General features: G+C 57.1%; 1 protein-coding gene across 1 annotated transcript; it reads left to right on the top strand.

Moving 5' to 3' along the window:
* Positions 1-2,900: 2,900 nt before the first annotated feature.
* On the top strand, positions 2,901-14,264 carry WNT2B (Wnt family member 2B). The gene is made up of 5 exons (XM_052698102.1): positions 2,901-3,190; positions 10,316-10,536; positions 11,905-12,182; positions 12,481-12,745; positions 13,173-14,264. The coding sequence occupies exons 1-5, from the start codon at positions 3,027-3,029 to the stop codon at positions 13,400-13,402; spliced, it is 1,158 nt and encodes a 385-aa protein (XP_052554062.1). The 5' UTR covers positions 2,901-3,026; the 3' UTR covers positions 13,403-14,264.
* The last annotated feature ends 1,090 nt before the right edge of the window (positions 14,265-15,354 follow it).

Here is a 15,354-nt window from a genome sequence, read left to right as displayed (position 1 = left end):
TTGTGCACGTGGAGCTCAGGCTCAGCAGGGTGAGGGGTGGCTATGGAGCGAGGAACAGAGCCCAGGCGTCACCAAGGGCTGACCACGAAGCCAGGCACTGCGTGGCCACGCAGCTGCTCCTCAATTAGCCTGAGATGGCAAAGCAATTAGCTATGGAAGAGAAGGACGCACCACCAGCACCAAACCATTGCTCTCCTCCAAGGGCTGGCTGTGCCTGTTTGTTTGACTCCTGCTTCTGTGGTGGTGGAGGCTGTCGTGAAGGGTCGATTCATCGCTTTGGGAATTTGTAGCTCTCCAAGATGTGTTCTTAGCATCGTGGGCATCAGGGAGACAGCCTGGGGCTGGGGGTTCAGGATGGCCATTCTCTGGGGGAGCAGAACATCCTTTCACGACCAAGTGCAGAAGCCACACAGGGCTGCAGCTCAGCACTGACAGCACAGCCTCCATCGCTGCACCGAAGCGGTGCTGTCTGCAGAGCTCACCCATAGCACGCACAGCCTGAGGGCCCCAACTGCCCCAGCCCAGCCTGGGACTGCTGCTCTCCATGTGTGCACCTACAGAGGGGCTTTGTTGCATCAGAAAATAGCTTTCACCCAAGATCATCAGGCCTGGCACTCAGGGTTACCCCGGGACAGTGATTTTCCCCACTGAGGTTCCAGGTGGCAGATTATGCAAGGCTGAGAGTTATTCCTGGGGTGGCTGCATGTAAGGCGAGCTGCGAGCTGCGCCCAGCATGGGTGGGTGGAGGTGCAGCCATTCCTCTGCAAAGCCCCAGTGCCTGGCACTGCCCCAGCACCTGTGCCTGCACAGTGAAGGCAGGAACCAGTGCCAAGGAGGGACAGCTGGGCAGCAAGTCTGAGCCCTGAGCGTGGGACAGAGCACAGCCACGCTCACCAGCAGGGCTGTGCCTTGGGAAGGGGTGGGGAGGCTTCTGCAAAGCTTGTGGCCAACGCAAAGTGTTTGCACTAGGCCAGAGAGCAGCCGGGCACCTCCAGCAGCCTGAATGAGCTGCAGCGAGCGACCTGCTAGGGAAATAAATACAGCGACCTGCTAGGGAAATACAGCAACCTGCTAGGGAAACTGAGCACCCCGCTCCTTTGAAGTTAATGAATCGTGAAAGCCTTTGAAAGCAGAGCTTTGTTTATTTACTCCCGGCATCTCATGCCGATGAGGCACACACACATCCCCAGCGCTCTGCTAATTTGAGTGAAAGATCAAATACGAGGCTCCTGCAGCCGCTGGGACAGCGAGAGCAGCCTCTGCCCCTCCATGGGTCACTGACAGGAGAGAGCCCAACACACAGCCGGGGCAGCTGAAGCGACACCCGGGGCTGCCAACCAGATCCTGCCAAGGAAAGCATCAGCAGAAGGGATCAGGCTGATGGAGATGTTTTGCACGTCAGATGTTAAGCGCTGTGAATCAGGACCCAAAGGCACGGCCCAGCACCTACATTCAGCCCCGAGCCAGCAGCAGACACCCAGCACCCCCCCTTGCCTGCATCTCCTGCCCAGCCCTGAGCTCTGCCCAGCGCCAAAGCGCAGCCAAACCAACCCCAGGGCTGCACCCTGTTCTGCCTTTCCCACAGCAGCAGGGTGCAGGGAGCTGCATCTCTTCTCTTTGAACGAGAACAATCCACGGAACGGCAGCAGCACCGACAACTCAGCCTGGCTCTGCAGGACAGGGGCAGACGCGGTCCTGCTGCAGCCCCGTCCCGGCTCCGAGCCCCAACGAGCTGCCTGCTGATGGGGCTCCCGCACGAACGCCCAACCTCCCACAATAGCCTATAAATATCGGCCTTTTCAGCGCAATAGCTTCGTGAACAAGCTGTAATGCAATATTTCACTGAGGCTCTCAGACAAAAGGACGGCACCCCACCGGCACTCGCTTTCTGCTGCTGCAGTTTTCAGAAGTATAATTGGATTATAACCAGGCGCGAGGCTCTAGCCCCAGTTTCTCCCAGGCCAGCGAAGTCGCTGTCTGATCTCTAACAACGGGAGTCGGAAGGAAGGAGCAGAAAGCTCACTGGGCAGAGGGGAGGGGAGGCTGAGGGCTCTCGCACCGCTGAAAGCCCCCTTCGGCAGATACCGAGATTTGCGGTCCCGGCAAATAATAATTAGGCGTATTGTGAAGAGCCAACAATGGGAGAGAGGCGACCCACTTAAGGCCGATGCCTTCACCGTCAGGGCGTGGGAGGGCTGGCGGGCCGGGCTCACAGGGAAAAGGGAGCTCCAAGGTGAGGCAGCCGCTCCGCACGCCTCCCCCGCGCGGTGGGTGCCGAGCAGAGCTCCGTCGGGCGCCCGCAGCCCGACCCGGCCCGGCCCGGAGGAGCGCAGCCCGCAGCCCGAACCGCGGAAAGGCGCGGGCGGAGCGCGGCGGTTTGGCACCCTGCAGTGACACCTGGCGGGGGCGAGCGCGGAGGAGCCGGCAGCGGCCCCGAGCGTCCCGAGCTGCGCCCCTTCGCCGGCGGACCCCGACGGGGCGGCCGCGGAACGGCGGATCCATCGCTGCGGGACCGCGGCGGAGGGCGAGGCGGCCGGAGCTGCCCCGCGGGGCGGCGGGCAGGAGCCCGGAGGGGGCCGTCTGACGTGCCCTTGGGGAAATGGGGGTCGGTCCGGCCAGAGCCGCGGCTCCGCGCTTCTGACTCTGCCCAATGAGAGCCCGGAGCACGGAGGGAGCTGTCAATATTTGGCCACAGCCCCCGCGCCGCTATCCCCAGTGTGTCCTCGCCCTCCGCACACGGACCTCTATGGCCCGGCCCGGCCCCGGCGCACGCCGTGCTCCGCTCGGGGTGCGCCGGCCACGCTGAGCGCCCGGGACCCCCGGAGCCTCTCCGCCGCCCCCCGCGCGGCAGCATGCGCCTGGGAGCGGGGGCCCAGCGGGGGCTCGCTCAGCCGCGCGGAGCCGGGAGCCGCGAAGGAGGGCAGTGACGGGCACGGCTCGGCGCCCGCACCGCCCTCGCCCGAGGGAAGCGCGGGCAGGACCCCGTCCCCGCTCATTTCTCCGTCTGGACCGCGCCCCGGAGAGATATGCTCAGTCCAAACCGCCTGGAAGCGTCTCCTGGGATTGCCGTGGCCCCCGGGCGTGCGGAGTGCGGAGCGTTCCCTCGGACGGCGGGTGCGGCCCCGCGGATTTGCCTGCCCTTCGTGCTCATCCTGCTCGCCCTGACGCCCCGCGCCGACTCCTCGTGGTGGTGAGTGCCCGCGCCTCGACGGCTCCGCGGCGGCGATTCCCAGCCGGGGAACGCGGGGGGGGGGAGAGAGAACGCGTCTGGGTTGCGGAACGGTCGGGGATCGGACGATCGGGCAGAGCGGCCCCGCGGGTCCCGGTTCCTGCGGGCGCGCACCGACTCCGAGCGGAGCCCCTCGCAGAGCCGCTCCGCACCTCCTGCGGATCGGGGACGGACACAACCGGGGCCGCTCGGGCCGGGACTCGCCGGGAGCTGAGCCCCGAACCCGGCCTTCTGCGGGGAAAGAGAACGATGAGCCCTCGGTATGGGCTGGGGCCGAGTGGCAGGCAAAGCCGGAGCCCCGCTATTAACCCTCTGCAATTCTGGGGTCGCGATCCATCTCCCAAACGCCTCTGGACTGCTCTGTTATCCCCCATGCTCCGCGATGGCTTCTCAGCCGCTCCCAAATTACCGCTCTCCCTGTTTGAGTAAGATACGGCTCTGCCGCAGCCAGAGGTGATGCCATAGAAAACGCACGGAGCTGCGGCGGAGCCAGCCGGCCTCTCCACAATTAATCTCCTGTCCTCATAACAATTAAAATTCGTGCATGCAACACGAGAGTCGGTAGGAAGACAGGGAAGGTGAAGTTTTCAAGTGAGCCCACACAGCTTCAGGAGCTCAGAAACGCCCGAGGAAAACTGATTGCTGCACAAGAGTTCTCAGCGTCCCGTCCTGTAACAGCGCTCATTAACCTTACGGAGAACCCCAATTTACGCACCATCACCATTAGCAAACTGAAGCTGTCTTTAATCTAACTTAATCCATCTGACATTGATGGGGATGGGTGGCACTCCTGAGGTTGTGCAGCGCTGGGAGCACCGCGCAGCTCCGGTCCTCCTGGTGCTCCGGCACAGCGCTGTGTGTCACAGCGGCGGCTCTGAGCGCTCCGGGACGGGAGGGGAAAAGGGAAGGGAGCGGTGATCCTGGGGACAGGATCCCAGGGGACACAATGCCTGCAATGCCCAGAGGAGACCTGCAGCTCGATGAGCCCAGAGGGGTCTGAAAGCCCGGGTGAGGAAGGGAGCCTGCAGTGGTGGGGCTCAGGTCGATGCGCGCACAGCTTGGCTCCCGGCCGCCTGATCGGCCCCCACCCATCACAGCAGGCGAAGACAGGACAACATCTGTGCAGAAGGTGATGGTGCTGCTATGCTAAAAGCCGAGGCAGTCTCAAGATCGCAGAGAAGTCGGAGAATTCCGTGTCCTTACCAAGGAGGCAGGGGAGGGGGGAAGGTTTGCTGGAGCCGGGGGTGGGCGCACGGGGTAATGCTGCTGGAAGGGGACAGGCTGTGGCTCACAGCATCTCCCAGAGCTGAGCAGTTCTGTTAACGCACTCAGATACCCCCGATGACTCAGAATCCTGAGGAACAACGTGAAAAACATCAGTTTTCCTTACTTTCACACCCCGCTTCTCCCCAAAGCGACTGCACCGCAGCGGTGGCCCGAATTCCAAATGCTTTTCCCATCCAATGGGAGCAAAACCAGCCATGCTCTGAGCCTCAGTGGCTGCGTTCTCTGGGTGGCACTGGATCCGCTCTCACAGCATTTTGTGCCCTCGGCTCCGAGGCAGAGAGGAGCAGGAGAAGTGCTGGGAAACGGGCAGGGCTGAGCAGGCACTGCCCCCCACACGCTGTGCCACGGCGCTTTCAGCCTCTCTCACAAAGCAGAATTGGCCCCAGGGTCCAACGTAACATACCTTAAAAAAAAAAAAAGAAAGGAACCCTAAACCAAATACGTTAAACTCAGAAGTTCACTGCTGATTGCACTTTCTCTTCCGTCGAGCAGAACATGCCTAAGAAAAACCTTCACCAGCACAAACGCTGCTCCGCTCTTCGTGTCAGCTCTGATAAAGCAGCGCCTTTAGCTGAGATTGTGCTTTACTGAAAGCGGGTTCAAGCAGCTGTGGTTTGGGAAAAAGTTATGCAGTGATTTCCATGGGCTTCCAAGCACATCTCTAGCACTACTGATATTACGGTAAATACATTTGGTGGTGCATCATCGTTCCTTATTTTTATTATTATTGCCAAATTCTTCTAGGGATTCACACACAATAAACTTGTGGAAATAGAGGAAATGCTTCTCATTTTCGGAGTCAACTTTTAAAGTAGATTAATAGAAAAAACTGGGCCGCTTCTGATTGGAGTACATGGAAAGGAAATATCAACCAAATGTTTCTTCTAAACAACTGCAAATTATTAATTTTGGGTGACGTCAGGCGCGGTGCCACTGCCGTGCAGAGCTCCAGGAACCGGGGAGCTCTGGGTGAGGGGTCTGGGGGTGCGTGGTGATGGGCTGTGGGTGCTGGGGAGGAGCAGCGGGTGCTGCCAGGACCACCGGCGGGTGTGGGATGGCGCAGGCTGGGCAGCAGCACCCAAACTGTAAAGCTCCCAAACTATGACACGTCACTTAGCAACAAAATACCGCCTGAAACACAGACAGAAATTAAAAAGGAATGCGATGGGAAAATCCCTAAATCCCGTTTACACTCAAGTGCACCCGGGCAGGGCGAGCGCAGCGCCTGCGGCGCAGGAGGGACGGTGCCATGAGCCCAGCAGTGCTGCAAAGCCCTGAGAACGGCCTCCAAAATTCCTTGTAAAGATTGGGAAGATTAGGGCCAACGTTGCTTATAAACACGAACCGCGCAGTAAACAAACGCCGTGTAAATAACCGAGCCGGGTTCGTTCGCGGCTGAGAGCTCCGCCGAGCGCACTGCTGTGGAAAGCTGCTGTGGATGGAAGGTTTGCTTAAAGGCGAATGTACACAGGCCTCGTGCACACCCCACCCTCACACATACCCGCAGCCCCACGCGCATCCCCCGCTGCCGCGACGCGCCAAGTCCTCGTCAGCTAACTTGTTTATTGCTAACCACAGCCCTTGGAAACTACAAATACTCGATTTCATCTGGCACTGGAGCAGATGGGAGGCATCAGGCTCCCAACGAGATAAAGCAAATCTGGGGAAAGCAGAGCAGTGTGGGCTCGTGCTGGGGTCAAGCAATGCGCGGGGTCTGACTGCACGCGGTGTCCCCAGGCTGGGACCTGCGGCACACTGGGATGCTCCATCCCACTGGGTGGCCACTGCCACCCTTCAGCTCTGTGCACGCACTGGGAAGGGCTCACGAGGAGGGAAACACAGCGTGAGGGTACATCATGGAGCAGGAGCACGGCCTGGGCACCTGCTCAACCTTTTGGGGCATTGCTCACAGGGACACCACAGTGGTTGCTGCTGCCTCCATCCCACGCCAATGCTGAGTCCTGGTTTGGGTGGATGTGCACAGGGAGCGATGGAGAAGTCGAGATGCTTGCACACGTGGTTCTGGGATATCAGAGAGGGGCTCACTTGAGCAGGCATCGCATGGAGGTGTGTGGGAGGGGAAATAGCATCAATAGGAATGTCTGAAATTAAACCAAGGGAAGGAGAGCTGCACGAGCCTCCGCGGTGCGGAACCCATTGAGGAGTGCATGCTGCTGCTGCCAGTCAGACCCCAGCAGCCCAGTGCACTGCAGGCAAGGCAGTGCTGGGGGCTCAGGGACCCCATGCTGCTCCCCACGACGCGCACAGCAAGAATAGGGCAGTGATCAGGACATCCCCTGTCCTCACGTGCTCCAGCCCTGGCCATCCATGGAGCCCTTTCATTGAAACATCAGTCCTAGAGCAGCATCAGAGGGATGGAGAACAAACTGCGCCCTCGAGGCAGTCCTGGCAGCGTTTGGGAACAGATGGGTTCTCTCAGTCGCTCCGCTTAGTTATAATAACCCTAATTGTGTTTTGTAGTTCATTTTTCATTAGGGTCACTTTCACCTATAGGAAGTGTCTCTTAAAAAAGAGAGACAACAGAAAAAATCCTTCTGCTCTCCCAAGCTCATTGGCCGGGTCGCTCAGAGCAGCCTCACCCAGCATTATGATATTAGAAATTATTCAAGTGAGACTAACGCTCTCAGCACACAGAGCAGTGGCTCTAAGTGAGGAAATTAGGACTATTAATCACTCCGAGGCGCTAACAATTCCAGCAGGCCAGGATGGCCCCGTTCCCAGTGGGGCTTAATAAAATACTCAGGGTTTATAATAATAAAATAATATCTCAAATGTCGATAGCAACTTGCAACCCAAAGCGAGGTGCCGTTGGCTATAAATTGTCCCCCCCAGCACCGTGCAGAGTTGAGGAAGGAGAGCAGCCTCTGCAGGAACTATGCAAAGCACTCGAGGAGCGAGATGCTGCCAGGCCCTCTGGAATTTGCTCTTTATCAGATAAAGAGGCAGGGATGCTGGATCCGATCCTATCGGGAAGAGGTGTCTCCAATAGCCGCCGGGGGCTCTCGGCCTCCCACCAAAATGCAGATTCCGTATCCTCTCAGTGGGAAGGAAGAGAACAGAAGCTGCAGGGATGTGCTCAGAGCTGCCCCCAGCTCCAGGTGGGATCAACCCTGTTCTACTGCAGCCCTAAACACAGGCACCCCACTTTAACCTCTGGTGCTGAACTCAGCTGCTATCAATCTGATTTAGAATTGCACCTTCAACGGTATTGGTGCATCCCTGCTTTCCCCACAGCGGGAGCTTGCATTTCTTGCTAAATAGCTCAGCAGCAGGGGGCTGCTGCCAAAAGCACAGTTAGCAATCAGGAAAGGGACTCTGGAACACCACAAGAGCCAGAGCTGCTGCTGGGGACATCGCGTGGCACAACGCACGGCGACACAGACACCCCCTGAACTCACAGAGGAGAGAAGAAGTGGGCAGAACCCCAAGCTGCTGAGCAGCCTCAACTGGGGGCAGAGATGCAACGTGAGCCACACGGCTCTGCAAGAGCCCCGGAGGAGCTGGGAGCAATGGGGCAGCTGGGTGTGCAGTCCCAGGAGCACAGCTCAGCGCAGGGCGTGCATGGGGAGGGGGTTAGCACAACTGCATGCTGCCAAGTACATGGATGCGTCTGCCTCTGATTTGCATGTTTATCTTAGAAGCAATTTAGGTTTCTCCTTGTTTACAAGAGGAGAAGTCAGCAGACTCTTAGAGCAAGAAAAACAACTGGGAGCCAACATGTGACAGTTGTCTCCTGTTCCCCACGCATGGCGCAGCCGGCGCGCGCAGCCTGTTGGGAAAGAGCATCGGCCACACGGCCCCAAGCAGCAGAGAGCAGCCAGCAGCAAGCTAGGACTGCTTCCCCTCCCTTACACACAGGCTCTGGAAGCACTTACCTGCAGAACACGAAGCCCCTGCTCTGTGATGGTGCTGCATGAGGTCTTCCTCGTGGGAAGAGGAGAAGGTGGAGGTGCGGCTCAGCTATCTCCCAACAGCGCTGCCATCTGAACCCCAAAAGGAAACAGGAATCAGAGGGATCCCCAGCAGCACAGAGCTCTGCAGACGCTGCTCAGAAGACCCAGAGGCACACCTGCAGCTCTCAGCAGGCAGAGCAAAGCTCGTTACCCACCTGCATGCAATTGGCAGTCTCACCCTCCTGGCTGCAGGTACCCCTCCATCACCAGTGTCCGTGGCACTGGGGGTCCAGGACTGCGTTGTCCCCAGGGATGGATGGGCACTGCACTCTCACGGGTGTTTCTGACACTGTGGTGTTTTTTTCCTGCTGTATAAACGCGGGTGCCCCAGAAGCAAAGCGCTTCACAGAATTTGCCATGTCTGGCATGACTTCATTTCTAAAAAATGGAGCAGCTTGTTCTGCTAAAGCAACTGGGAGCTTCTCACAGCACCCTTCTATTTCCTATTTCAGTGCTTTCAAAACATCACAGCGTTTTAGCAGTAAGATCAGAAGGGATGCTTTCACCAATCCAAAACAAATGTTTGTTTTTTTCCCTTCCCAAAATTCTGCTTGGCAGGAGATTTCCCAGTGTTCTCCATCTCGCCCCATTTCATAGAACCAGACCCCCTGGAGCTGCTCTCGGGCAGCAGAGGCACGGGCTGCTGCCGAGGTTTTCCCATGCACAGAGTGGATTTTGTCCCATTGTGCCATGGCAGTTCCAGGTGCAGTGGCAGTGCATCATCACAGCGTAGGGCTGCGGGTACCAGAGCTCAGCAGCAGCACTGGGAATGCTCTCGCCAGGCACAGCAGCACGGTGCTCCTGCAGGCAGGCATCCTGCCCTGCTCCATCTTCTCCATTTTTCTCTGTGCTGACATTTAGCAGGAGCATTAAGGAGAAGTAATTAGCTCCATGTGACAATGAGAGCACGCAGTGTTCATCCTGCCCAGAGATTTTCTTTGCTCTGGGTCTGGGGGGTGTTGCTGCCCTCCTGCTCTGTGCCACCACAAGGACACAGTGCCCGTGGGTCCCAGTGCAGCAGCAGAGCCATGGGGAGCCACATCTGTTGTCCTCAGCTCCAGCCTGAGATGACCTCGTGCTTCTGCCAGCATTTAAACAAAATATTGTTAAAAAAAAAAGGAGGGGTGGGGGAAGATCCCATTGCTTTCTTTGCTCGCTGGGCTTTCCTGAGCCTGGGAGCTATCTCTGAAGCTGATGGAAGTGATAGAGCATGGCCAGAGAGAAAGACAATGACATATTGCCCGAGTTTATTGCTTTTTAGTGTGATTAAAGGGAGGGTCTTATTTCCAGTCTGGGGGTTTGAAACATTTGAATCCCACCCAAACCTCTTCCCTTGCAGCCAGAATCACAGCTTCGTGGTATGTGGCAAAAATCACTCCCCGGCACAGAGCAGCCTGCTGCTGGCAGAGCATGCACGGGATGGGGATGGAAAATTCCACCATGTCTCCATTGTCCATGCAGGCCTGAGGGCTGCTGGGTGCAGGAAGAGCCAGGATCCCCCTGGTGAGTGAGGAAAGCTGCCCACTGCACACCGAGCACAGTTGTGCATCGTGCTGCTGCATGGAGCTGCTGCCCGCTCCCAGCAATGCATGGAGATGCAGGCAGCGTGCACACAGCACAGCACAGCCCCAGCTGTCCATCTTCAGGACATGATCTTAAACGTGGCTTGGTGCTAGCAGCACGAGCAAGGCCTGCAGCAACAAGTGAAGCTCACATCTCTTCTTCCACCTGAGCGCTGCATTGGCGCCTGTGCCACGCAGCAGCAGGGATGGGGCGCAAAGCCCGCACCTCCAGGCACCTCCACACCTTTCCCTTCTCCCTGCAGGTACATCGGGGCGCTGGGGGCGAGGGTGATCTGTGACAACATCCCAGGGCTGGTGAACAAGCAGAGGCAGCTGTGCCAGAGGTACCCCGACATCATGCAGTCCGTCGGGGAGGGAGCCAAGGAGTGGATCCGTGAGTGCCAGTATCAGTTCCGTCACCACCGCTGGAACTGCAGCACCCTGGACCGGGACCACACCGTCTTCGGGAGGGTGATGCTGCGAAGTAGGTGCTGCTGTGTGCCCATGCCGTGTCCCCATTGCAGGGTGTGAGTTGGGATGGGGGAGGAAGGGAACGGTGCTTCACATCCTTCACCTGCATGAACAAGAAAACAACAACAAGAGAGCTGGGAAGATGCCCTGAGTCCTGAGAAATTGTTGTAGTTAGAGAGCGTGGCTTTTGCTTGCAGAAAGAGCTGCAGGTGAGGTGCATGCATTCTTTGTGGAAAAATATAAAATGGAGAAAAACAATCTTTTCTCCTTTAAAATTACATTTTGATGGGGAAAAAAAAAACAAAACAACAAAAACTGATTAGCTGTGCTCTGGATACTATGGCAGAAGGAAACCTGAACATTGAGCGTGGGGAGAAAAGGGACCCAAGAGGAATCTGCGCCCAGCTCACAGTGTCCCTGGGGGAGTCCCAGCTCCCACTGTGCCCCACTACTCTGCTAGGAGCATCCCTGCTGCTGTGCCCCCTGCCTTTGGTTACTGCTTGGGAGAGATTTGCCTTCCCTGTAAATTAATCAAGGAGTAATGGGCGCACACCACTGCTTTTGTAATAGCTGCACCAGAGGAGATGGAGCGGGGGGAGCACTGGGGGAGAAGGGAGAAGGAGGAGACACCTCCAGAGAACAGGCTCGTATGTAAACAGTAATGGGATATATAAATATTTGGAGAGCAGGGTTGGCCAGGAATCAGCAGTTCACGTGGGAACTCCCTGTTCCTCGCATGGCAAGGGAGGCAAGGCCGGGCTGGGGTGGCATTGCTGCTGCAGGCTCCAAGCTGGGGCTGCACCATGGGGGGGTCCTTCCTGGTACTGCAGGGAGCTCAGGGCACGTCAGCCATGATGAGACCTGCTGGGAGTGGTAGGAGCAGCCCATCTGCAGGGCACGTGGGCATGTGTGGGATGGGCTTTGTGGATGCTGGGCAGACTCAGGGCAGCCCAGGAGGAGCACAGGAGGCTGCAAGCACTGGGGCACAGCGCTCAGCCCCAGCATCCCCCTGCATCCCAGCATCACTGCGGCCCCACGTCCCGTCCCAGCCGATGAGCACAGGGGCTGATGAAAGCTCCTCGCCATACCCCATCCTGCCAGGCCTAGAGAGAGCTCAGTTCCCTTTGAAGTTGCTTTCAAAGGCTCTCCAAAAGAAGACGAACATGGTTTTGATTTGCAGCATCTTTTACAGCGTTATAAAACCAGCTGCGAACTCAAACCAGAGATACAGAGAGCTGGAGGGCACGCTGGGCTGCGTGGGGAGCCCGGGGGCCAGCACAGCTCCCAAAACCCGGCTCCCCCCACCCCGCACCCCCAGGCTGAGCTGGCAGCTCTGCGCCCCTTCCCAGCCCATTCCTCACCACGTGCTCTGTGCCCGCAGGCAGCAGGGAGGCCGCCTTTGTCTACGCCATCTCCTCGGCAGGGGTGGTTTATGCCATCACACGTGCCTGCAGCCAAGGGGAGCTGAAGGCCTGCGGCTGTGACCCGCTGAAGCGCGGTCGTGCCAAGGATGAGCGCGGGGAGTTCGACTGGGGTGGCTGCAGTGACAACATCAACTATGGCATCCGTTTCGCCAAAGCCTTCGTGGATGCCAAGGAGAAGAAAGTGAAGGACGCGCGGGCGCTGATGAACCTGCACAACAACCGCTGCGGCAGGATGGTGAGTGAGGCTGGGACACCTCCCAGGGCTGCTGGGGGTGCGTCTGTGGGGTCAGGGCAGGGTCCAGAGCTCCACAAACCCGAGGAGAAACACGTCCCTAGGGCTCCTTTCATAGAATCATAGCATGGCCTGGGTTGAAAAGGATCTCAAAGATCATCTCGTTTCAACCCCCCTGCTATGTGCAGGGTTGCCAGTCGCTAGACCAGGCTGCCCAGAGCCACATCCAGCCAATGCATCTAGATGGTCCTGATAGCTGTGGCCACCATTTCCCAGTCCTGATGTGCTCTCCCTCCTGCAGGCTGTGAAGCGCTTCCTGAAGCTGGAGTGCAAATGCCATGGGGTCAGTGGCTCCTGCACGCTAAGGACTTGTTGGCTGGCTATGTCGGATTTCCGGAAAACAGGGGATTACCTGCGGAAGAAATACAATGGGGCCATCCAGGTGATCATGAACCAGGATGGTACCGGCTTCACCGTGGCCAACAAGAACTTCAGGAAGCCCACAAAGACAGACCTTGTGTATTTTGAGAACTCACCCGACTACTGCGTGATGGACAAGTCAGCAGGTACAGCCAAAATCTCCCATAGGCACCTACAGCAGCTCTCCCTGCCCCCCCCCCCAATGGCTTGCAACCCCCAGGGGTGCAGCTCTATGACTCTTGGAGCCAAGATGCTCTGTGAGTGGGGAAGGAGCCCCCAACAGCCTCAGTCCAGAGGGATCACTGCTTCCTCAGTTGAGGCCAGGCACTGAGGGCAGCACGGAGACTCCTGCTGTTGCAAGGCTCACCTGCAACAAAGCAGAGTAAGCACGTGCAGAGCAGCCTGCTCACAGCCCTCGTGTCGTAACAGCACATCTGGGCACACGGCATCAGAAACAATGATAAAACAGCCCCGCCTGAGGCTCCAGGTGGTGGACACACGGGTGGGGGGGGGGCCGCAGGGAGCACGGTGTAGGGGGGGATCATCCTGACCCAGTTGTTTCCTCCCCTCCAGGCTCACTGGGCACCGCAGGGCGCGTGTGCAACAAGATCTCCCGTGGCACCGATGGCTGCGAGGTGATGTGCTGCGGGAGGGGCTACGACACCACCCGTGTCACCCGCGTCACCAAGTGCGAGTGCAAGTTCCACTGGTGCTGCGCTGTGCGCTGCAAGGAGTGCGAGGACACTGTGGATGTGCACACGTGTAAAGCGCCCAAAAGGGCCGAGTGGTTGGACCAGACCTGAGGAGACGAGTGGCAGAACCTGGCTGTAAAACCCCCCCCCCCCCCCCCCGAACCTTTTCCAGTTTTAAACACCTGTGCCCTGTGGGCCGCCGCTTTCTGGGAGCTGTAGTTTGACTGCATGGCTTTTATTTAATTAATTAACTCTGCAAAGCACTACGAAAGGACTACATTTCCCAGGAGGTGCTGTGGACCCTTCTATTTGCTCAGCAAAACAGAACCCCGTTCCCAGGAGGCAGCCAACCTCGCTTCAACTGTGAAACTTCTGCTGCCGTCGTTCCCTTCGCGGAGGGACAGTGCAACTGACACAGACTGAGAGGACTGACATTGGGATGCAGTGATGGAGCAACGCTGCCTCTTCCCAACTTTACATTGAAGTTTCACCAGCAAAAAGAAAAACAAAAAAACAACCCAAAAAAACAACTGTTTCTGAATAATAAACTCTCGCAGACAGCATTCTTGCTTTTACCTTTCTGCAAGGCCAGAGGAAGGGTGTTGCAAAGTCTTCAGAAAGCTCCGTATCTCCGTGCTTCCCTCGAGCAGCCCTGGCACGCTGTCCCCACTGCACTACTGACACTCGCTGAGCAACTTCTGCAGAGTCTTTTCCCTGTGTCCCAGCGAAGATGACAAGCAGAGTTGTGAACTGTCAGCTGAAGCCTGAACGACTGCAAAAAGACAAAGGCTACAGAAGAAGGCCGTAGAAGTTTGCAGACAAAGCGTTAGAGAAAGCAAACGAGATCTGTGAACTTACTGGTAGGTTTGGAAGTTGACGGATACAAGAGCATCTCTCTGTAAAACTCACTTGTATGTGGTGTATACTGCTTATTATTTTAAGTCAAAATTCATTATAAACCTATATCAGAAAATGATGTTCTTTGCTTTTTGAATTTCTGCATTCTGCTTTGTGCTTCCAACCCCGTGGGACGTGACTGCAGCAGTCCCTCCTGCCCCAGGTCCCCCATCCCAGGGCACAGCCACCCCCTGTGTTCACCCCTCATCCCTCACAGCAGCGCCTCGGTGTCCGAATCCCACAGGGAATCCTCCCAGCAGCATTGTGCTCCAGGACTGGCAGAACGCTGGGTCAGGCAGGAGGCACCAGATCTGCTCCCACATCTTTCCCTTACAACAGCCAAACTCCGGCTATCAGCTACAATTGCAGCTGGTGAGAGCAGGGCAGGGAGCAGCCAGGCAGTAGGTGGATATGTTATGGGGATTAACCCCTCTCATCTCCAGAAATTCTATTTTTTCCCCCCAACTTGCACAAGCACTGATAGATGCTTTATGCAGTACACAGATACTGATCAAAGAAGCATCCAGACTGACCAACCCACACAGGCAGCCTTAATGCACAAGTAAGGGCACTGAACCCATTGACTAAACTGATCCCCCCCCCAAAATAACAAAGAATTACCCAAACCACTGCAATTCCTGAACATGTACTGAAGCTTCACATGCTCAGCATCCTGAACCAAAGCTGCAAGGAGCTCATGGTGGCCAGGTTTGGGACTGCAGAAGCCCCAGGATGACTGCACAGCCAGAGCTGATGGCACAGCCTGACCGCAGCAAAGTGACCACAACTCAGCTGCCCACTGCCAAGCACTGTGAGCAAGTGAAACGTTACCTGTTTTCCTCATATTGTTCATCATTGTGCGGAAGGGCACATAATGAAATTCTGTGCATGTCAGGAAATGCACAGTGTGTGCTTTTATGTATGTTACAAGCTTCCAACAACAAGGAGGAGGAGCCTGCAGTGATACCCAATTGTAAACACGTTTAACTTGAGTCTGATTTCACACCACTGCTGTCCCAGCAAGGTGCCCGACCTCTCCCAGCACTAACAGGTCCCTCCTGTCAGCATTCCTGGTTCCCTCTATGCAACTGCAATGTTCAAAGGGTCACAGCAGCAGGATGGGATTAGAACAGATTGTTCCGTTTCTGAGCCATTCGCTGGCCATC

This window comes from Tympanuchus pallidicinctus, unplaced genomic scaffold, assembly GCF_026119805.1.
Source record: "Tympanuchus pallidicinctus isolate F22 unplaced genomic scaffold, pur_lepc_1.0 scaffold32, whole genome shotgun sequence".
Lineage (NCBI taxonomy): Eukaryota > Metazoa > Chordata > Aves > Galliformes > Phasianidae > Tympanuchus > Tympanuchus pallidicinctus.
This window is presented reverse-complemented; position numbering and strand designations above follow the sequence as displayed.